The sequence below is a fragment of the Ostrea edulis genome, chromosome 10, assembly GCF_947568905.1.
Source record: "Ostrea edulis chromosome 10, xbOstEdul1.1, whole genome shotgun sequence".
NCBI classification, from domain to species: domain Eukaryota; kingdom Metazoa; phylum Mollusca; class Bivalvia; order Ostreida; family Ostreidae; genus Ostrea; species Ostrea edulis.
Genome location: NC_079173.1, coordinates 15,322,038 through 15,339,875, shown reverse-complemented (window position 1 = coordinate 15,339,875; position 17,838 = coordinate 15,322,038). Strand labels below are relative to the sequence as shown.

Sequence of the window (17,838 nt, the reverse complement as noted above, 5' to 3'; positions counted from 1 at the left end):
TATACAGTGATTACTGATGTTTTCACATTATACAGTGATTACTGATGTCTTCACATTATACAGTGATTACTGTTGTCTTTACATTATTCAGTGATTGCTAATATTTTTGCAGTTGACACACGTTCTTGGAATCTGATATGATCATTTACAGACGAAATATTGCAAATAACTATATATATTTCTAAATGGTATCTGATATATACACATTATATATAATAAAACACAGACTATGTAAATGATTCAAAATTACTGTTCGTGCTTTCTTCCATAAGCGACTCTTAATCACTTACCAATCCCAAGACTGTTTCTAGAGCCAGACTCTTCTCTGCTTTATTGTGGTTAATTGCTGAGAAACATTATAGTTGTTTGTCATGCGAAGGAACCCCACATCTTCACTTTCATTTTGATGAATGAAGTTAGGAAGAGAGACACAAATCATTATTACTTCTGGAATATGGACATTCTTTATTTAACAGACTTCGAACGCATGAATATGCCCTTCTGGAGAGCAAAGACCATCGATATGACATTTCTCTCTGACATGTGCACAATGTTAAACTTCGATAAGTCAAGCACTATCCCTATTGTGGCCCCAACCTACAGCTTGAAAAAATGAATGCACACACTTTGATCTTCTCTATGTCAGGAAGGTTTTATGTACATGTAAATTTAATAATTTCTTGCCCTGTGGTTTCTTTAGAATAAGATTTTCAAAGATTTCCCCCATAGCTATATACTCACATCTAAAACGTTGATTCCCTCAGTGTGGATATTGGAGCTATCATTTGAACAAACTTGAATTAGCACTATTTCAGGAAGCTTTCAGGTAAATTTAAACTTTTCTGGCCAAGTGGTTCTTGAGAAGAATATCTTTAAAAGATTTTCCATAAACATTTGATCCTTCTCGTGGCTCCAGTTTATTCCTTGTGTCAATAATTTGAACATACTTGAATCTGCACTATGTTAGTAAGCTTTAATGCAAATTTGAACTTTTCCGGCCCAGTGGTTCTTGAGAAGATGTTCCCTATATACTTGCATGTAAAACTTTGATCCCATATTGTGGCCACATCCTACTCCCGGGAGCCATGATTTGAACAAACTTGAATGAGCACTATATCAGGAAGTTTTCATGTACACTTAACTTTTCTGGCCTCGTGGTTCTCGATAATAAGCTTTTTCAATGACCCCATCCTAATTTTGCATGTTCGTGGTTATCTCCCCTTTTTTAGAAGGCATTGTCCTTCATTTTGAACAAAGTTGAATCCCCTTTACCCAAGGATGCTCTTCAGCTAAGTTTGGTAGAAATTGGCCCAGCGGTTCTGAAGAAGTCGAAAATGTGAAAAGTTTGCAGACGGACAGACAGGCGGACGACGGACAATGAGTGATCAGAATAGCTTACTTGAGGTTTTAGCTGAAGTGAACTAAAAGGAGGTTGTATATGCCTGAAAGCTTAAATTGTGGTGGTGGCCGGTGAGATTTTACATCTTCATGTTCTAAAACTGACATAAAATCACCCAGGCTTTGATATTTTTAAATCGTTGGGGGGGGGGGGCGCTAATCATTCGACACACATAGGTTTAATCTATGACTGTTAAGCTTACATTCTTTTCAAACAGCACCACTATCAAAATTAGTGAAAAAGAGTGTGTGTTGGGGGAGGGGGCACCCATTAACATATCGTTATTTGCATATGAAAATAATAGGTGAGGAATATGAATGTTTACGAAGTCAATCAAATTACAATTCATTACGAGGGCTGTGAATTTGAAATAATGGAGGAACTTATAAATAGTGGAATGAAAACTCAATTTACGCACGTGCAGTTTCCACTCATCCTACTTTGCGGCACCTCCAACTACCTGTAGAAAGATATTGTGTTATTCAAGAAAAACTACGAAGAACTCATATAATTTCTTATCAGTACAAATGGTGCTGGGAAAGTTGGAAAAGGAAGGATTTAACACAGCTAGATATAAGTGTATTCAGTATACATGTGCGAGTATGTAGTAAGTTGTCATAAAGACGACATAAATACATACGAAGGACTTTTATCGATTTATGTGCAGTATAGCTCCATATTTCAACATCACTGTGCTTCAGTCAGATACAAAATATCAACAGACTCGTTGGTTCTTAAGGTTTGGTGCATTCAAATTGAAAATTCAACGGTAACAACTGAACTAAGATATTGTTTTCCTTTACTGAATTTTCAAGTAAAGATTTGTGAATGATGCAAACAAATAATAATAAATTTAAAAATCTAACAAGAATAAAGTGGTTTCATGGGATAATTTTGAGGTAAATGTGGGTTTTAGCAATATGGAATTGATCAGAAATTGTTTTACAAAATTTCATAATAAACGTTTTGAGAGGTATCCTATGTTCTTAAAGTCAGATTACATACAGCAAAATCGCAAGCCTTGTGTAGCTTTTCACAGATATTAATAAGTAATATATACATACTGTATAAATAAACATATATGTACATAACATATATAAACAACATCTATACAATAGGGGACAGTTTGAAATTTAACAACATACATTGTACAAGTATATAGAGTACAGTTTGAAATTGCTTATAAATTAAAACGTGTGTAGTTACATAGGAATTTAGTTACAAACATACAGGTAGAACAAAGTGACATGAAACAAACATTACAAGAATTTTTATATCTTTATTGTATTTTTTTGTGGAGAAACCATATCGAATATACAAAAGAATTAAAACTGTCGAAACATACCCTCTTTCATTCATTCATTCATACTTTATTTCCTCCCTTAGGAGATTATGACGAAAATACATTTACATCAATATAATTACAAATACATGTACATACAAAGAAAGAAAGAAAGGGGGAAAACACATTATGTACACAATATAACCAAAAATAGAAAAGAATAGGATATTCTTAGTTGTACACCTCAATAGATGAGTACATATGGTAGCAGCTGTCCCTATTAAAGCCAAAGCATATTTAATATAGATATAATTACTACAGTGAGCATCTGTAGTATAGGGCTGAAGTGCTGCGCACCAATTTAAAGTTCAGCAGACGGAATGATGTGGCGTCCATCTTATTTAAAAGTGTAGATATTTGGCCACCAAGAAAAAAAAGGTACCATTCAAATTCCGAGAGCTCACGGAGTTCTGCACACAGTTCGACACTGAAGTTATTAGTGATGGAGTCCCAGCACTGGTCTCGTATGCTGACAGTACTAGGACACAAACAAGACGAGTGGCAGAAAACATCCGTGAACGAATTACCACATAAATGACAGAAATGAACAAGGCTATTTACATACATACCTGTATATATTTTGCATATGAGTTTGCAAAGTTCAATGTTACCTAATTTCCAAATTGTGGCAGGTTTTAGATCTGAAAATATTTGTCTGAATAAATGGAAAACCGGACTGTTCATCCTCAATTGCCGCTGGTCTTGGTGATACAATGGTACAGTATGTCAGGATAACTTATCGGGGAAGAATCCGTTGTCAAGCCATGTTCTTATATAATTGGTAAGATTGTTATGAGAATTATTTCTATTTTTGAATTTATAAAATCTCTCCTTTGTTTAATGATGATACCGACTGATGAAATCTATATTGAGGTATCTTAATATTTAATGTCCAGTGTAATTTGTGACTGACCTTCATTGACTGCATACAAAATTTAAATACGCAATGTAGAAATTTAAATATAGAATAAACAATATAACTTAAGACCTGCAGTGGAAGACCTCTGCTGTCTGTAATTTATAATTTCTTGTTTACTTGAGAAATTAAATTTATTTTTGAATGAAACGTGCCGCGTTGTACGCCGGGATACTCCACGAAACGCGTTAGCGCATTATGTAAAGAATGCTGGCGTAAAACGTTGTTGTTCAAACCCTCGCCTATATTCAGAAACGAAATTTATTTTTCATATTCACATTATATTTTCAATTCTTTCGAAATATTCCCAGTTCTTGAAATAGTTGCACTATATTTATAACGATTCAAACATGGTAAAGATATCGAAGACAAAATTATTGGAAATATAAATATTTTCAAAAAGCTATTATAACAGTCTATCAGTAATCAATTATATTAGGGGGATGTTGCTTTGTACACTGTCACTATTACAAAAATTCTAGTCATAATGATTCTCCATATCAACCAGTGGTATTGTATTTACATTTCTGGTGTTCCTTAAATCTAGACGATGGTATGTTTCGCCATCTGTATCATTAGAGGGGACATGGTCGTATTCCGGCTGGATATCCGACATACCGGAAGCCCCATTGAGGTGGTTATAGATGTCGTCAGGTGGTAACGTCTGTCCTTTCCGGTCGACATGTTTCTGAGATCTTTCCTCTAATACCTTTAAACAATACATTTTTTTAAAACCTAAACTGAATTGTCAGCTTACATTTAACGCGTGTGTGTCGCTTAGCTTTCAAAAGAAAAAAAATCACTCATATTGAATTGTCAGCAATACGATGTACTAAATCTATTGCTACATGCGATGTTTGGGGATTCTTCTTTCTATAGTTGTTAAGGACCACACTAGTTGCAGAAACATAAAACAGGGAGGGGGAGGTTTTTTCGGGACATTTTATTTTTCTTGCATGCAAAATAAAAACACTGGAAAACAGGCTGTCGCATGCTGAAAGAAATAAGATGTTTTACCTAAGATTATTTTTCCCTCTCGGAATTATTTGCAGCTATCCCCATTCCCTCTTTAAACGCGATGCTACCCGAAGTTAGTAAATAAATGTACTAAACAGGACCTTCACTCCGAGAACATTTAATAGTAAGTAACTATAATTTATGGACATAGATATATATGTAAGTAACTAGAATTGAAGGATAAATATATACTAGTAGATAACTTGATTTTAACAACCTGAACTATATTTTGTTCTGTTTTTCCAGTGCTTATTGCAGTAACGATAAAATCGTAGATATCGACAGTTGCAGCGAACTTCACAGACCTGAAAAAAAACCCATATATATCATGTCTATGAAAACTGGTAACCTCCTCGTTAGTTATGATTATGAAATATAGAAAGTACCTCTTCTCAGAAGTCAATTTCTTGCATCGTGAGAGCATAACACAGAAAATCACACAGAAAATGATCCCCAAAACAAATCCTGCCGCCGCAGCACCAGCAATCATACCAACTGGGAGGTCGTTATTCCTTGTCACTGTAATTAAAATTCACACATTGTGCGATTGTGGTTAAGCGCCATCTCATTATAGTGTGACCATTTCTCCATAAAGGTTTTTGTTATACAGAAATCAAATGTCCCTGTTTGATAACTGTACGCTGTTTTTATATAACATTTACATCGATATTGAATATTTCAGTGTAATTTATTTAAAACAAATGTTAATAAATACAGCAGATTTTAGCTCTAACATCCAATATTATTTGTTATTCCGTTTCATATCCGAATTCGTTTTCATCTCGTTAACATTTAATTATTTGTAAAACAACAATTCATGCTCTTTACAGTTAGCCTGGAACCGTAGAAAACACATGTCGCTTGTAAAGGTCGTCGCCCAAAAATTCTAAGTCAAGTGTGATGGAACAGAATAACCCCTTTCGTAAGACAGCAGTCAGTGCAGACTACGTAGGTGTGCATAATAATTCCTTAATTTGTTTTATTATGAAAAGGTGAAGATAACGAACAGTGATCAATCTCATAATTTCCATATCGAATTCAAAATTCAGAGTTGGGGAAACACGAACCCATGGTTATACCATAGGTGGGATCAGGTGCCTAGGAGGAGTAAGCATCCGCTGTCGACCGGTCAAACCGCCGTGAGCCCAATATATTGATCAGGTGAACGGAGTGATGTGTAAACAACGGCCTAACAAACGTTAAGAAACACGTCAAACAGTATTACACTGAATGGCAGGCTGAATTGCCAAACTAGAACGTTATAACGACCAAATACTTTGCGAAATGATAACTTTGAACGAGACTGTTGAAACCCCTGTAATATGAACTTTTTTGTTACATATATATTGGAAGATGACGATGGAGAAGCTGAAGTTATCCCGTTTGTCGTATAAAGTTGAGTTGTTAGTTTGCACTTGATATTTATGTTCAATAACATATCTAAGTTTGAAGCAGATGTGGAAGACTCTGCGGTGTCTTATTTCGAGTTCACTGGGATAAATCAAATCGACATATGAATAAAATATTATTGTTAATAGACAAAAGATCGTTGATATATCTAAGTTTCGAGATGAAGGCCACAGCTAGATATTTTCTTCCCATGTAGAAGCTTTCGAATAAATTCTGCTTCATAAGAATACAAAAACAGATAAGCTTCCAAAGGAGCACAGTTCGTGCCCATGAGAATAGAGAGCTGGATGACCTGATCACTGACGATTACAGAGATGTTCTCCATAAGGAAGTCAATCATCCTTTAAAATCAACATCAGAAGACTTGTGCGTAGAATCAGATTGATATTTAACAAAGTAAGTTTTTGAATGACTGATCACTACATCGTATATGAATTTCCATTTCTCGTTTTTGTTGAAGATGATGTCTATGATGTCAAAACGTCTAGTCTTTAATTCATCGTGCGGAATGGTCGTGTAAAGTGTATGTCTTATCAAATATGTCTACCGGCATTGATCAATTTAAGTACTTTCTAGATATATGTACTTGTGAATATGTTATTATCCCTCTATAGATCATAATGTTTAGAAGATTCCGAGTTAAATCCGTCTCACTGAGTTTCAATCATATTTCTATAAAAATTTATTTGTATATCCGTTTCGTGTTAGATATCGTTTTTAATATGGTTGACATTTATTCATTTTTGTATAACTTGTGTACTGCATTTCCGGGAATGCAATAAGTAAGTGGGCTTTTGAAAAACACGAGCATTACTAAGATACTCTTTTTCTTTATTCTATCAAATTTTGTTATCGATATATTGTAGTTTAAGAAATTGAACACTAAAACTGTATTTTCGTTATCACCGAGTGCGTTTTCTCATCTGGTAGAAAAAACTACTCACAATCATTTGATGAGTATGTAGCAAGCGAACTTCCCGCCGAGTTTGGCAGACTGTTGGTTTGAAAACCTAGAAATCATGAAAATTCTATAATGTACATACAAAAAAAAAAACCCACCAAAGTTTTACGGTTACATGAAAAGGTAAAGAATACGAATAATGATCAATCTCATAATCCCTACAAAGAATAGAAACACGGACCCCTGTACATGCATGGGTCGGGATCAGGTGCCTGAAGTGTAGGCATCCCTGTCGACTGGTCACACCCACTCTGAGCCCTATATCTTGATCAGTTAAATGGAGTAACCTGTAGTCAACATCAGTGTAAAGAACGACCTAACAATTGGTATAGCAGACATCAGACAGCATCCATTGACAGGTTGTATTGGTAAATTAAATCTTTTCATGTACATTTGCATCGTTATAACGATAATTTGCAAACTGCTGACTTTAAATGAGATTATCGAAACTCTGTAACATCAACTTATTTGTCAGTAGCCTGTCTCAATTTCAAAACGGATCATACGCAGAATAAGCTCTTGTATATCGAATCAGTTGAAAGACCTAAATACTATATGCAGGTGATATTGGAATATTGCAATATAGATATGGGAAGTTGACAATGGAGAAGTCATTCCGTCTGTTGTGTTGTTAGATTTTCAATAAAATATGTAAAAATAAAGCAGTTGTGGAAGACTATGGTGTCTAATTTCGAGTTCACAGGGATATATCGAATCAACATTTAAATAAAAATGATTTTTGTCAATAGACAAGGGATTCTTACTCCTCCTGGGCACCTTATCCCCCTATGCTATATGATTGATCAGGGAAACTAACAAATGAGCATAATTCGTGTCCATGGGAATTCCAACAGACTGTTTAAAAAGGAATTTTTTAATTACTGATCACTACATATGAATATTTCCTTTTTCCATATTTGTTGAAAAAGCAAATGTCTATGATGTCAAAAAGGTTTGGTCTTTATTCTTTAGTGAGGAATGGTCGTGTAAAATGTTGAAAAGTCACATGTTTTGATGGTTTTGATTTGAGAAAAGTTTTGAGATTTGAAATTTTCTAAAAGTTCTTTAGAACTTTTTAGAATCCACATTTGATTTACACCACTTCTGGCATTTGTTGTGATACGATACATTTGAATATTTTCGTGAGGGGCAAGTATTGGGTTTGGTAGAACATTATTGGAAGCAGCAATGTGTTTCTATTTATTACGGATTTTGTAAAATTTAACAATCTAGTATAGGTATGGTAACTCACATTCATTCGTCTCAATGACTGGGGCATTAAATGTGTTTATAACTGTTTCAATCATGAGTTTGAAGAATGTCATCTTTTCCAAGGGATTACCAAATGTGGAATTAATGCCAAGTTCATTTAAAATACAGTCACGATAATGAACCTTACAAAGACAATGTTGTTATATCCTTTGTCAGCTGGAACCAAAACATATTCGTCAAGTAACCTATCTAATTCTTTTATCACTTCTGGTTTACTAATCACAGAAGGATTGATGGTACGTACTTTTGATGTGTCTAATGCATGATTTTAATATTCCTCTGATACGTTTTATTCATTCTGAGAAGGAACCAAGTTCTTTTATAATATTTAGCCCATCGTCTGGCGTAATCTTCTTCCGATTTTCAGGAATCACATGTACACAAAAATATGATTGATCAGTACGGTGTTGTAATCACAATCCATATAATGGATTCGGATCAGCTTTCTTCCATTTGATCATTGCAAACATGAAATGTTTAATATGACGTACCATGTGCATCATATACAATAGATAAAGGACATTTTTGAAACACTTCAACATGCTTAGTTTACTCACATCAACTTATTTATTTTGAATCCATCTCTGAATCTTGCCCTGTTTAACAGTTATCAAAGCTTAGCATTCTCATTTATTATACGTTTAAGTATAGTGAAATGAGTCCTTTTAAAGATGAATTTTCAATAGGAAGATAATTCTACAATAGTGTTTGCTAGTAATGAAGTGAGGAATAAAGGACAAATATCGTATTTCCTCTTCTACTTCCCTTCAAATAATTAATTTATCATGAAAACTTTGTAATTTTTGCTGTGATGTAGATTTAACTCCAACAGTACGTGTAACTAACTTGAAAGTAAGGTGTCCGCTGGATATATAAGAAAAGGTTTTTACCTTCACGTGATGACTTAGTCGGTATTATATCTAGAAAATCAATATATATAGCTTCATTGCGATTTCCATACTTTTAGATTGTTTTTTACACTTTCGATAATCAACAAAAAGAAATTTATCTAATACACACAGCAATACAGATTATGGAAGGCAGCTAAGATGCACCAATTCTTTTTTATTTGAAAGAAGACGTGTATTTACCTGTGTGTTGAGACGAATGGAAATTATCAGTTTCCGGAAGAAGCGAACATACTTTGCCTCCTTCTGTTTGACTACAAAACCCAACTCCTGTGTTCCCCATGCATTGCTCATTTAATTCGCATGTCTCACCTATCGAAAGATACTCTACAAGGATCAATGAATGGTGAAGATAACGAACAGTGATCAATCTCATAACTCCTTTAAGTAATACAAAATAGAGCGTTGGACAAACATGGACCCCTGGATATACCAGAGGTAGGATCAGGTGCCTAGGAGGAGTGAGCATCCAATGTTGACGGTTTACACCCGCCGCATCCTAACCAGGCCAACGAAGTTCATTAATCTTAACAGTGATAAATCTCATAACTCCTATAGGAAATACAAAATAGATAGTTGGGCAAACACGGACCCCTGGACACACCAGAGGTGGGATCAGGTGCCTAGGAGGAGTGAGCATCCCCTGTCGTGAGCCTTATATCTTGATCAGGTAAACGGAGTTATCCGTTATCAAAATCAGTGTACCAAGAACGGCCAAACAATCGGTATGAAACACGTCAGACAGCATTTGACCCAATGATAGGCAAAAGTAGGCAGTAAAAATTATTTCAAATGAAAAAGAAAATATCCCATTATAATATACAAGTAAAAGTGTGACAACAAGACACTACTAATTTTTAAAAATCATAAGAAAAGTCAGTCTAGATTTTTCGATGGAGCATTGCAAAAGGGATTTTTGACCAATTCTCAAGGAAAAAGAATTATATAGTTTTCTTTATATTAAATAAACATATGCATTTGGAAAAGGTTTATCATTTATATATAAGTATTGAATCACTGTATGATATTCCAAGGGTGGTGTCAAAAGATATGATTTACATGTAAATGAACTGTCACAAATCCAATGATCCCGATATAAAGCCAAGTATTGGAGCTTGAAGGACGCCGGGATTTGTGATATATCTAGTGTCAATGTGTTTTTTCTTCTTTTTAATAACAAAAGAGTGTATTTATTCTTTTATGTTCTATCATTTTACTGTACATACATACGACAGTTTGATTCATGGCATATTTGTGGCTTGATACACAGAACCGCAAAATATGTCGTCCTTAAAGCAGAGAATACTAGTAATACGTGTATCTGCTGTGGCTAGGGCTGTATTCGTTTGGTCGGGTGGAGTGATACAAGACTGATCACAATTTACTGACGTTAGCAGTTTGGACATCTGCAGTATACCTCTATCGTCTATTTCTTAAAGACCATGTAGAGACTGGATTATATACTGGCAATATCCTGGATCAGTTAAGTTGTGGAGATTGGGAAACGAATAGAACGGACCATGACATTGACGAGGTCTGTTCCTTGGCTCGTTACAACTTCGTTACCGGTACCGGTACGATAATAGATTTGATTCACCCGTGACAAAATTTATGCTTCTCAGGCGGTCGGGCACACGGTCATTTCATACACTGCCATAAAGTAGCACTCACCTGGGAAACAAGTGCTGAACATTGCAAAATATCCCTCTTTGCATTTGCATACAGAATTTGTAGGATTGCACATCGAATAAGGGTTTCTGACATTGCAATGGCTGTGTTCAGTGTGCAGGATTCACCTATTATCCTGTCTTGTAAACGAAAATGGCGGCCAAGTGAGACATATTGATATATTTCCAGTGAAATTGACTTTATATTACATACACGGCATTTATAGAGTTCCCTACACTTTTTCTAAATACTAGGCAAATACTCTATCTCACTGTCTACGTCCATGCATTTCTCAGTCTCTCTCTTAATCTCTATTTCTGTCTGTCTGGGTGTACCTCCCCCCCTCTCTTTCTAACTTTGTGATTTTGTTCTCTTGAATCAATCCATTGTGTATTGTGAGTCTCTGTATTCTTACTTTTCTTATTGTTCTCATGTTCACTCAATGATAACAAAAATATATTAATTTGTATGTCATTCCACATTATTTTCAAAAGTACTAAATTCTATTCACACATATCGTAAAATCCCCTTTCATCACACATCACGTCAGTGTTTTTATAGTCTCCACATGACTTCATCATTGTGAAAGTGAAGAAGGTGTTTGAGAATTTAATTTCCAGTTTCTTAACTTCATATCTCGTACCATGTTGGTAATTTGGTATATGTGTCTTTAATGTGCACTTCATCAGACAATGACTTTCACTATCTATCAATGAAAATTAACAAGTTGACCTGCTTGATTTTTGTTTCATGCCAATTATACCCATCGCATAGGTACACTATATAGACTGACGCTTAAACAAGAATGTTTAATAACAGAGGAAAGAAATATATTACCTTTAAAGTTCCTCATGAACAACTCTTTCGTAAATGAACATGATGTGTCAGTTTTATAATAAAATGCAAGAAGGTCCGTCAGGCAGATGACCCTGGAGAAGACAAAACTGGAACTCAGATTGTTATTTTACATTTAGAACTCGTAACACTCTGATCTTAAGTATAGTCAAGCTTTGGCGTCTTGTATAGTTTTCACTAGATGTTGTACATGTTCATGCGATGATGCTACATCTCTACATGGTTGTTCAAGCTGTAAAACTTATACGGTACCAATTTTGATGCATCAGATGCGCATTTCGACAAACAATGTCTCTTCAGTGATGCTCAACCAAAATGTTTGAAATCCGAAATAACTATGAAGTTTTAGAGCTAAATATAGCCAAAAACAGCATGCCAAAAAAGTGGAGCCAAATTCGTCCAAGGATAAGAGCTATGCATGAGGGAGATAATCCTTAATTTTGAAATGAATTTCTAAATTTTGTAACAGTAATTAAATATACATCCGTATTTTCAAGCTAGTAACGAAGTACTTAGCTACTGGGCTGTAGAGACCCTCGGGGACTAACAGTCCACCAGCAGAGGCCTCGACCCAGGGGTCATAATGTAAAACTTATACGGTACCAATTTTGATGCACCAGATGCGCACTTCGACAAACAATGTCTCGCTCTAAAATATGCTGATGTGTTATGCCAGGATGTTTGATTCCGACAAATAAAAATGACAACAAGTACCATTTTCAGTTGAAAAAAATCTACTATCAATCTTTCATGAGTAAATGAGTAAAATTTGTGAAAAATGTGAACATCTTTAAAAGCATTGTCATTACATACCTTTCAGTTTTTGCAATCGTTCGCATAAGACACAACAGTTTGTGTAAGAAGACTGCAATAAGAACAAAAATCCAATTAACAACTTGTTAAAAGGGGCGTGAAGATGAAGGGCGTTTTTGAAGATTGTTCGTAATGTTAAAGAAGTATAATGTCGATTAATTTGCTTAATAATTAACTTTAAAAACTGAAGAGAAAGAAAAAACTCTGAAAAATGATAAATGAAAGGTGAATGAAATAAATTTTTCAGATCTTCAATCGTCCCCTGCACTCTGAGTTTACAATTCCTGAAAATTTATTCAAAAGACATGTCATCGTCTAGCTGATACAGAAATGGTAACACAAGAACACCTTGTCGCTATACACTTTGTCAAAACGTTATACTATATACTCAAATTAATAATAGAAAAGGAACAACATGTTCGACATCAAAGTTAAAGTTGTCCATTTTACGTCATGGGATAGGTTACAGTACCAACCAGACCCAACCTGACAGAAAGCAGTCCCAGAGCAGTCCCGGGGACTGCTTTCTGGAACTGCTTAGCAGTCCCAGGGCAGTCCCGTACCAATCCCACAGCAATCCCAGTAAACAAACCGAAAATAATTCCCAGTGGTCCGAGCAGTCCCAACGGTCCCAGAAGGCGAGTTTAAATTACTAGTGGGAGGAGCTAAGCCGACAGTGAGATTATCAATAAACATTGTCGATAATAATAAGGTAGTCGAAATCTAAGATAAATGACTTACAATGTAATTAAAGAGGAAAACAATACATTATACATGAAAACAGCACATATTCAAAATACTTGTCTGACACTTTTTCATGAAATTAAACAAAATGATAGTTTATGAATACGAGTTAAGAAAGATACATGCAGAGTTTATAAGTCTGATAGCCACAATTTCACAACGTAAAATCAATTGACGTCCATGATCTGTCAGGCAATTTTGTTGTTGTTATTCATTATTTATTTTTAAATATTTCATACATGTGAAGTGTATCTTGGGTTCTGAAAATTATGTAGCACAATTATATTTATTTCTTGACTGGGTTATTGAAATAAATGTGTTTAAACTCGCCTAAATGATTTATTAACAAAAACTGCTTTCCACTTATGTGTACACATATTTTTAATTTGTAAATGATTGGTTAGATAAGGGCTACTAATTGTCAGCATTATAAAATTGTTTAATTTCACTACAACATTTCGACAGATTTAAATAATTATGAAGATTCCAATCAAAGTGTATATGTACATGTTGTTTTAACCTGAAATCGAAGGTACAGTGTTTGTAAAGTGCATGTTCCTGAATAGACATTCCTTGTCTGGATACAAGATCATTATTTTCTCTGTTTATGGATTCGCGTATTTGGGAATTATTCAGTCCATTATCTTTCATCAAAATAATCAGCCGCCGAATGTAGGGAGATATTCTTGTTATTCCATTTCCATCCATTATTTTCTCAAGTTGTCTAGTGAAAGTGCGTCAGTAAGCGGTGAAAAAACTACTGAAGTGATTTGCGTATATTCTGAATAGAAAGTGGTGGGGCTTTCTTCTCAATCATAACAACACGTGATTCATTCACGCTTGGCTGAACAAAGCAGTCCCAGAGACTCCTTTCTAGAGCAGTCCCACTTTTTCAGAGAGCAGTCCCTGAGTAGTCCCCGGGACTGCTTTCTGGGACTGCTTGGGTGTCAGGTTGGGTCTGATTGGTACTATATATACAAGTAGGTATCACTTTAAGTATGTGGTATCTCCATTTTTAAAGAAATTTGATTTCACTTCAAGCATAGGGTATTTCCATATCTAGGTCACCTGAGACACTAAGGTGACCTATTGCTACTGGTATCCGTCCGTCGTACGTCGTCCGTTAACAACTTCTTCCCAGAATCTTGACCAAATTTAGTATGTAACACAGCAGGGTTAAGGTGTCCCGAGTAAAATTAAAACAAACATCATAAAACTTCACACTGTGTGACGTCACAATATAAAAGAATGTCACAACGTACAGGTCTACAATTGTATCGCGGAGAAAATGTCATAATATTTTCTTGTTATTTACTACCGTTATCTGGTGTTCCAGCTGTATGAAAGGTGAAGATAACAAACAGTAATGAATCTCATAACCTCTAAAATCAATACAAAATAGATAGTTGGGCAAACACAGACACCTGGACACACCAGAGGTGGGATCAGGTGCCTATGAGGAGTAAGCATCCACTGTCGACCAGTCGCACAAGCTATGAGCCCCATATCCTGATCAGGTAAACGGAGTTATCCGTAGTCAAAATCTGCCTAACAATCGGTATGAAACAAGTCAGACAGCATTTGAGCCAATGATATGTTGTAGTGACAAACTAGATCGTTATAACGACCTACAGAGAATTTTCGAAATGCTGACTTCAATCGAGACTGTTGAAACCCTTGTACATTTGTACCATCAACTTGTTTGTCAGTAGCTTGCCTCGATTTAAAAACTGACTATACGCAGAATAAGCTCTTATTTATCGATTCAGTTGAGAGATATAAACACCATATGCAAGTGATAAAGGAATATTGCTACATAATTATGGGAAGCTGTATATATGTAAATATGTTTGTCAGATGATTTTTGATCCGTTTTGTTTGATAATATATAAGTCTCATGTTTTTACATATAGTGTACACTAAAGTAATCTTTATATTACATTGTGATCTTGAAATTGCCCTCGATGTATATAGTCATTTGGAATAAAGAAAAGAAACGTGTGAGCATATCGTCTCGGAACTGGTGATTGATGACGATATTTTATTTCGATCAAGGCATATTCCTAAAGTTGCAGATTTAAGATTTTGATACGGAAGGTAGGATATTTTGCCTCGTTTAGGGATGAGGGAAATGCCCAATATTGGAGTTGAGATTATGGAAATTGCTATATTTGAGAGAATAGTGTACCTATATCCGTACCACTCTTTAAATTTACCATATCAATGTCGTTATATCAAGTCCAAACTGCAAATGATTTGAGTGTGCAGCTTTCACCTGTGCCGAGGTGATATCACTTCAAATATGGAGTATTTCCATTTTTCAAAACGAAATTTGACCCGGCCTATTCTAAGAAACTATCCCTGCTATCTTAGAAAAACAGAAAGTAAAAAAAAAACTTCGTTACAATTGTATCTATTTACATTACATAATGTAAAACTTAAACGGTACCAATTTTGATGCACCAGATGCGCATTTCGACAAATAATGTCTCTTCAGTGATGCTCAACCGAAATGTTTGAAATCCGAAATAACTATGAAGCTTTAGAGCTAAATATAGCCAAAAACAGCGTAATTTGATTTACTAGATCATCCAAATACGGCTTTTGATAGATATATACTTCAATTTATCAATCTATAATGTAGACCCAGGGCCATTATATGTGATGGTTTTAGATAACTGTGGCCTCCACCTGGCGGCCTATAATATATTGTATGTATTCAGACATTCCGGTAATCTATTAAAAGGTAGAAAGTAGGATGATGCATTCTCATGATCTTGTCAATCCACTAAAATACTTACAGACTAAGCGTTGTATCTCAAACATATTCCAGAGTTACACCCATCAACACCAATATATCCGTCAGAAGAACGCCAAATTAGTGAAGTAGTTATACAGTACCAATTATAAATGAAGTATGAACCTTCATATTGTATATAGTTAAGTACATTTGTAGCTATAAATGAAGTATGAACCTACATATTGAGATTTTAATTAGCGATATATCGGTATAAACGGAAATTTTTGATCAACAGGGAAGTTTTTAAAAAAAAAAGGAGAGAGAGAGAGAGAGAGAGAGAGAGAGAGAGAGAGAGAGAGGGTATTCAAGATTAATCGTCATAAAATGTTCAGAGTGTAAAGAATTGGTCTATTTCGTGAAAAATGGGCATGTAATTGACTGTTTAGATTAGGTATTCACATATACTTCATGCATCATCAATGTTACCTCAGTACTTTTTAAAAACTAAAAATGCAATACTAATTTATTTCCATTCATACCGCCGCGGTGGTCTAGAGGTAGAGCGTTCGCTCCGCATGCGGAAGGTCGGGATTCGAATCCCGGCCACGACAGTCTTTAAAACAGGTAGTGACAGTTCCATCGCCAAATGCTCAGCATCAGGTGTGAATGTGTGGCACGATAAAGATTTCTCCCTGCTCAAAGGCTTACGAACATAGGCCTAAATTTTGCAGCCCTTCACCGGCATTTGTGACGTCTCCATATGGGTGAATGATTCGCGAGAGGGACGTTAAACAATGTTAAATCAATCAATCAGTCAACATTTAATCCGTGTAAAATGGGCATGTAATTGACCAAACGGAAAATTAAAACTAAGCATTTAGCTATACTTCTGCAAACTTAACTCGAGTACTTTTCGAAAACTTAAAACAAATACTAATTGACTCCTTTACAAATGAAACACACTTGAATCAAAACACAAATTCTTTATAGCCATTACAAGTATCCGTGTCCTTTCTCTCACAAACTGAAAGTGACTTGAAAACATTTTTCAAAATAGGAAGTATACAAAATAGATTTATTTACGGCATATATGAACCGGAAATATAGTTTTACATTATACAGTGATTACTAACATCTTAACATTATTCAGTGATTACTGATGTCTTCACATTATTCAGTGATTACTGATGTCTTTACATTAATCAGTGATTACTGATGTCTTCACATTATACAGTGATTACTGATGTCTTCACATTATACAGTGATTACTGATGTCTTTACATTATACAATGATTACTGACGTCACATTATTCAGTAATTACTGATGTCTGTACATTATTCAGTGATTACTGATGTCTTAACATTATACAGTGATTACTGATGTCTTCACATTATTCAGTAATTACTGATGTCTGTACATTATTCAGTGATTACTGATGTCTTAACATTATACAGTGATTACTGATGTCTTCACATTATTCAGTAATTACTGATGTCTTTACATTATTCAGTGATTACTGATGTCTTAACATTATACAGTGATTAATGATGTCTTCACATTATTCAGTAATTACTGATGTCTGTACATTATTCAGTGATTACTGATGTCTTAACATTATACAGTGATTACTGATGTCTTTACATTATTCAGTGATTACTGATGTCTTCATATTATACAGTGATTACTGATGTTTTCACATTATACAGTGATTACTGATGTCTTCACATTATACAGTGATTACTGATGTCTCCACCTTATACAGTGATTAGTGATGTATTCCCATTATTCTGTG

At 34.9% G+C, this 17,838-nt stretch overlaps 1 protein-coding gene and 1 long non-coding RNA gene across 2 annotated transcripts; both read right to left on the bottom strand.

The window, feature by feature from the left end:
• Nucleotides 1-2,658: 2,658 nt before the first annotated feature.
• On the bottom strand, nt 2,659-7,088 carry LOC130050998 (uncharacterized). The gene is made up of 4 exons (XM_056152085.1): nt 7,029-7,088; nt 5,061-5,193; nt 4,892-4,979; nt 2,659-4,366 (listed from the first exon to the last, which is right to left on the bottom strand). The coding sequence occupies exons 2-4, from the start codon at nt 5,162-5,164 to the stop codon at nt 4,136-4,138; spliced, it is 423 nt and encodes a 140-aa protein (XP_056008060.1). The 5' UTR covers nt 5,165-5,193; nt 7,029-7,088; the 3' UTR covers nt 2,659-4,135.
• A 4,642-nt stretch (nt 7,089-11,730) lies between these two features.
• Nucleotides 11,731-16,209, bottom strand: LOC130050999 (uncharacterized). Its single transcript, XR_008799370.1, has 3 exons — nt 16,107-16,209; nt 12,562-12,613; nt 11,731-11,822 (listed from the first exon to the last, which is right to left on the bottom strand). It is a non-coding gene; the product is annotated as an uncharacterized LOC130050999 (long non-coding RNA).
• Between the last annotated feature and the right edge of the window lie 1,629 nt (nt 16,210-17,838).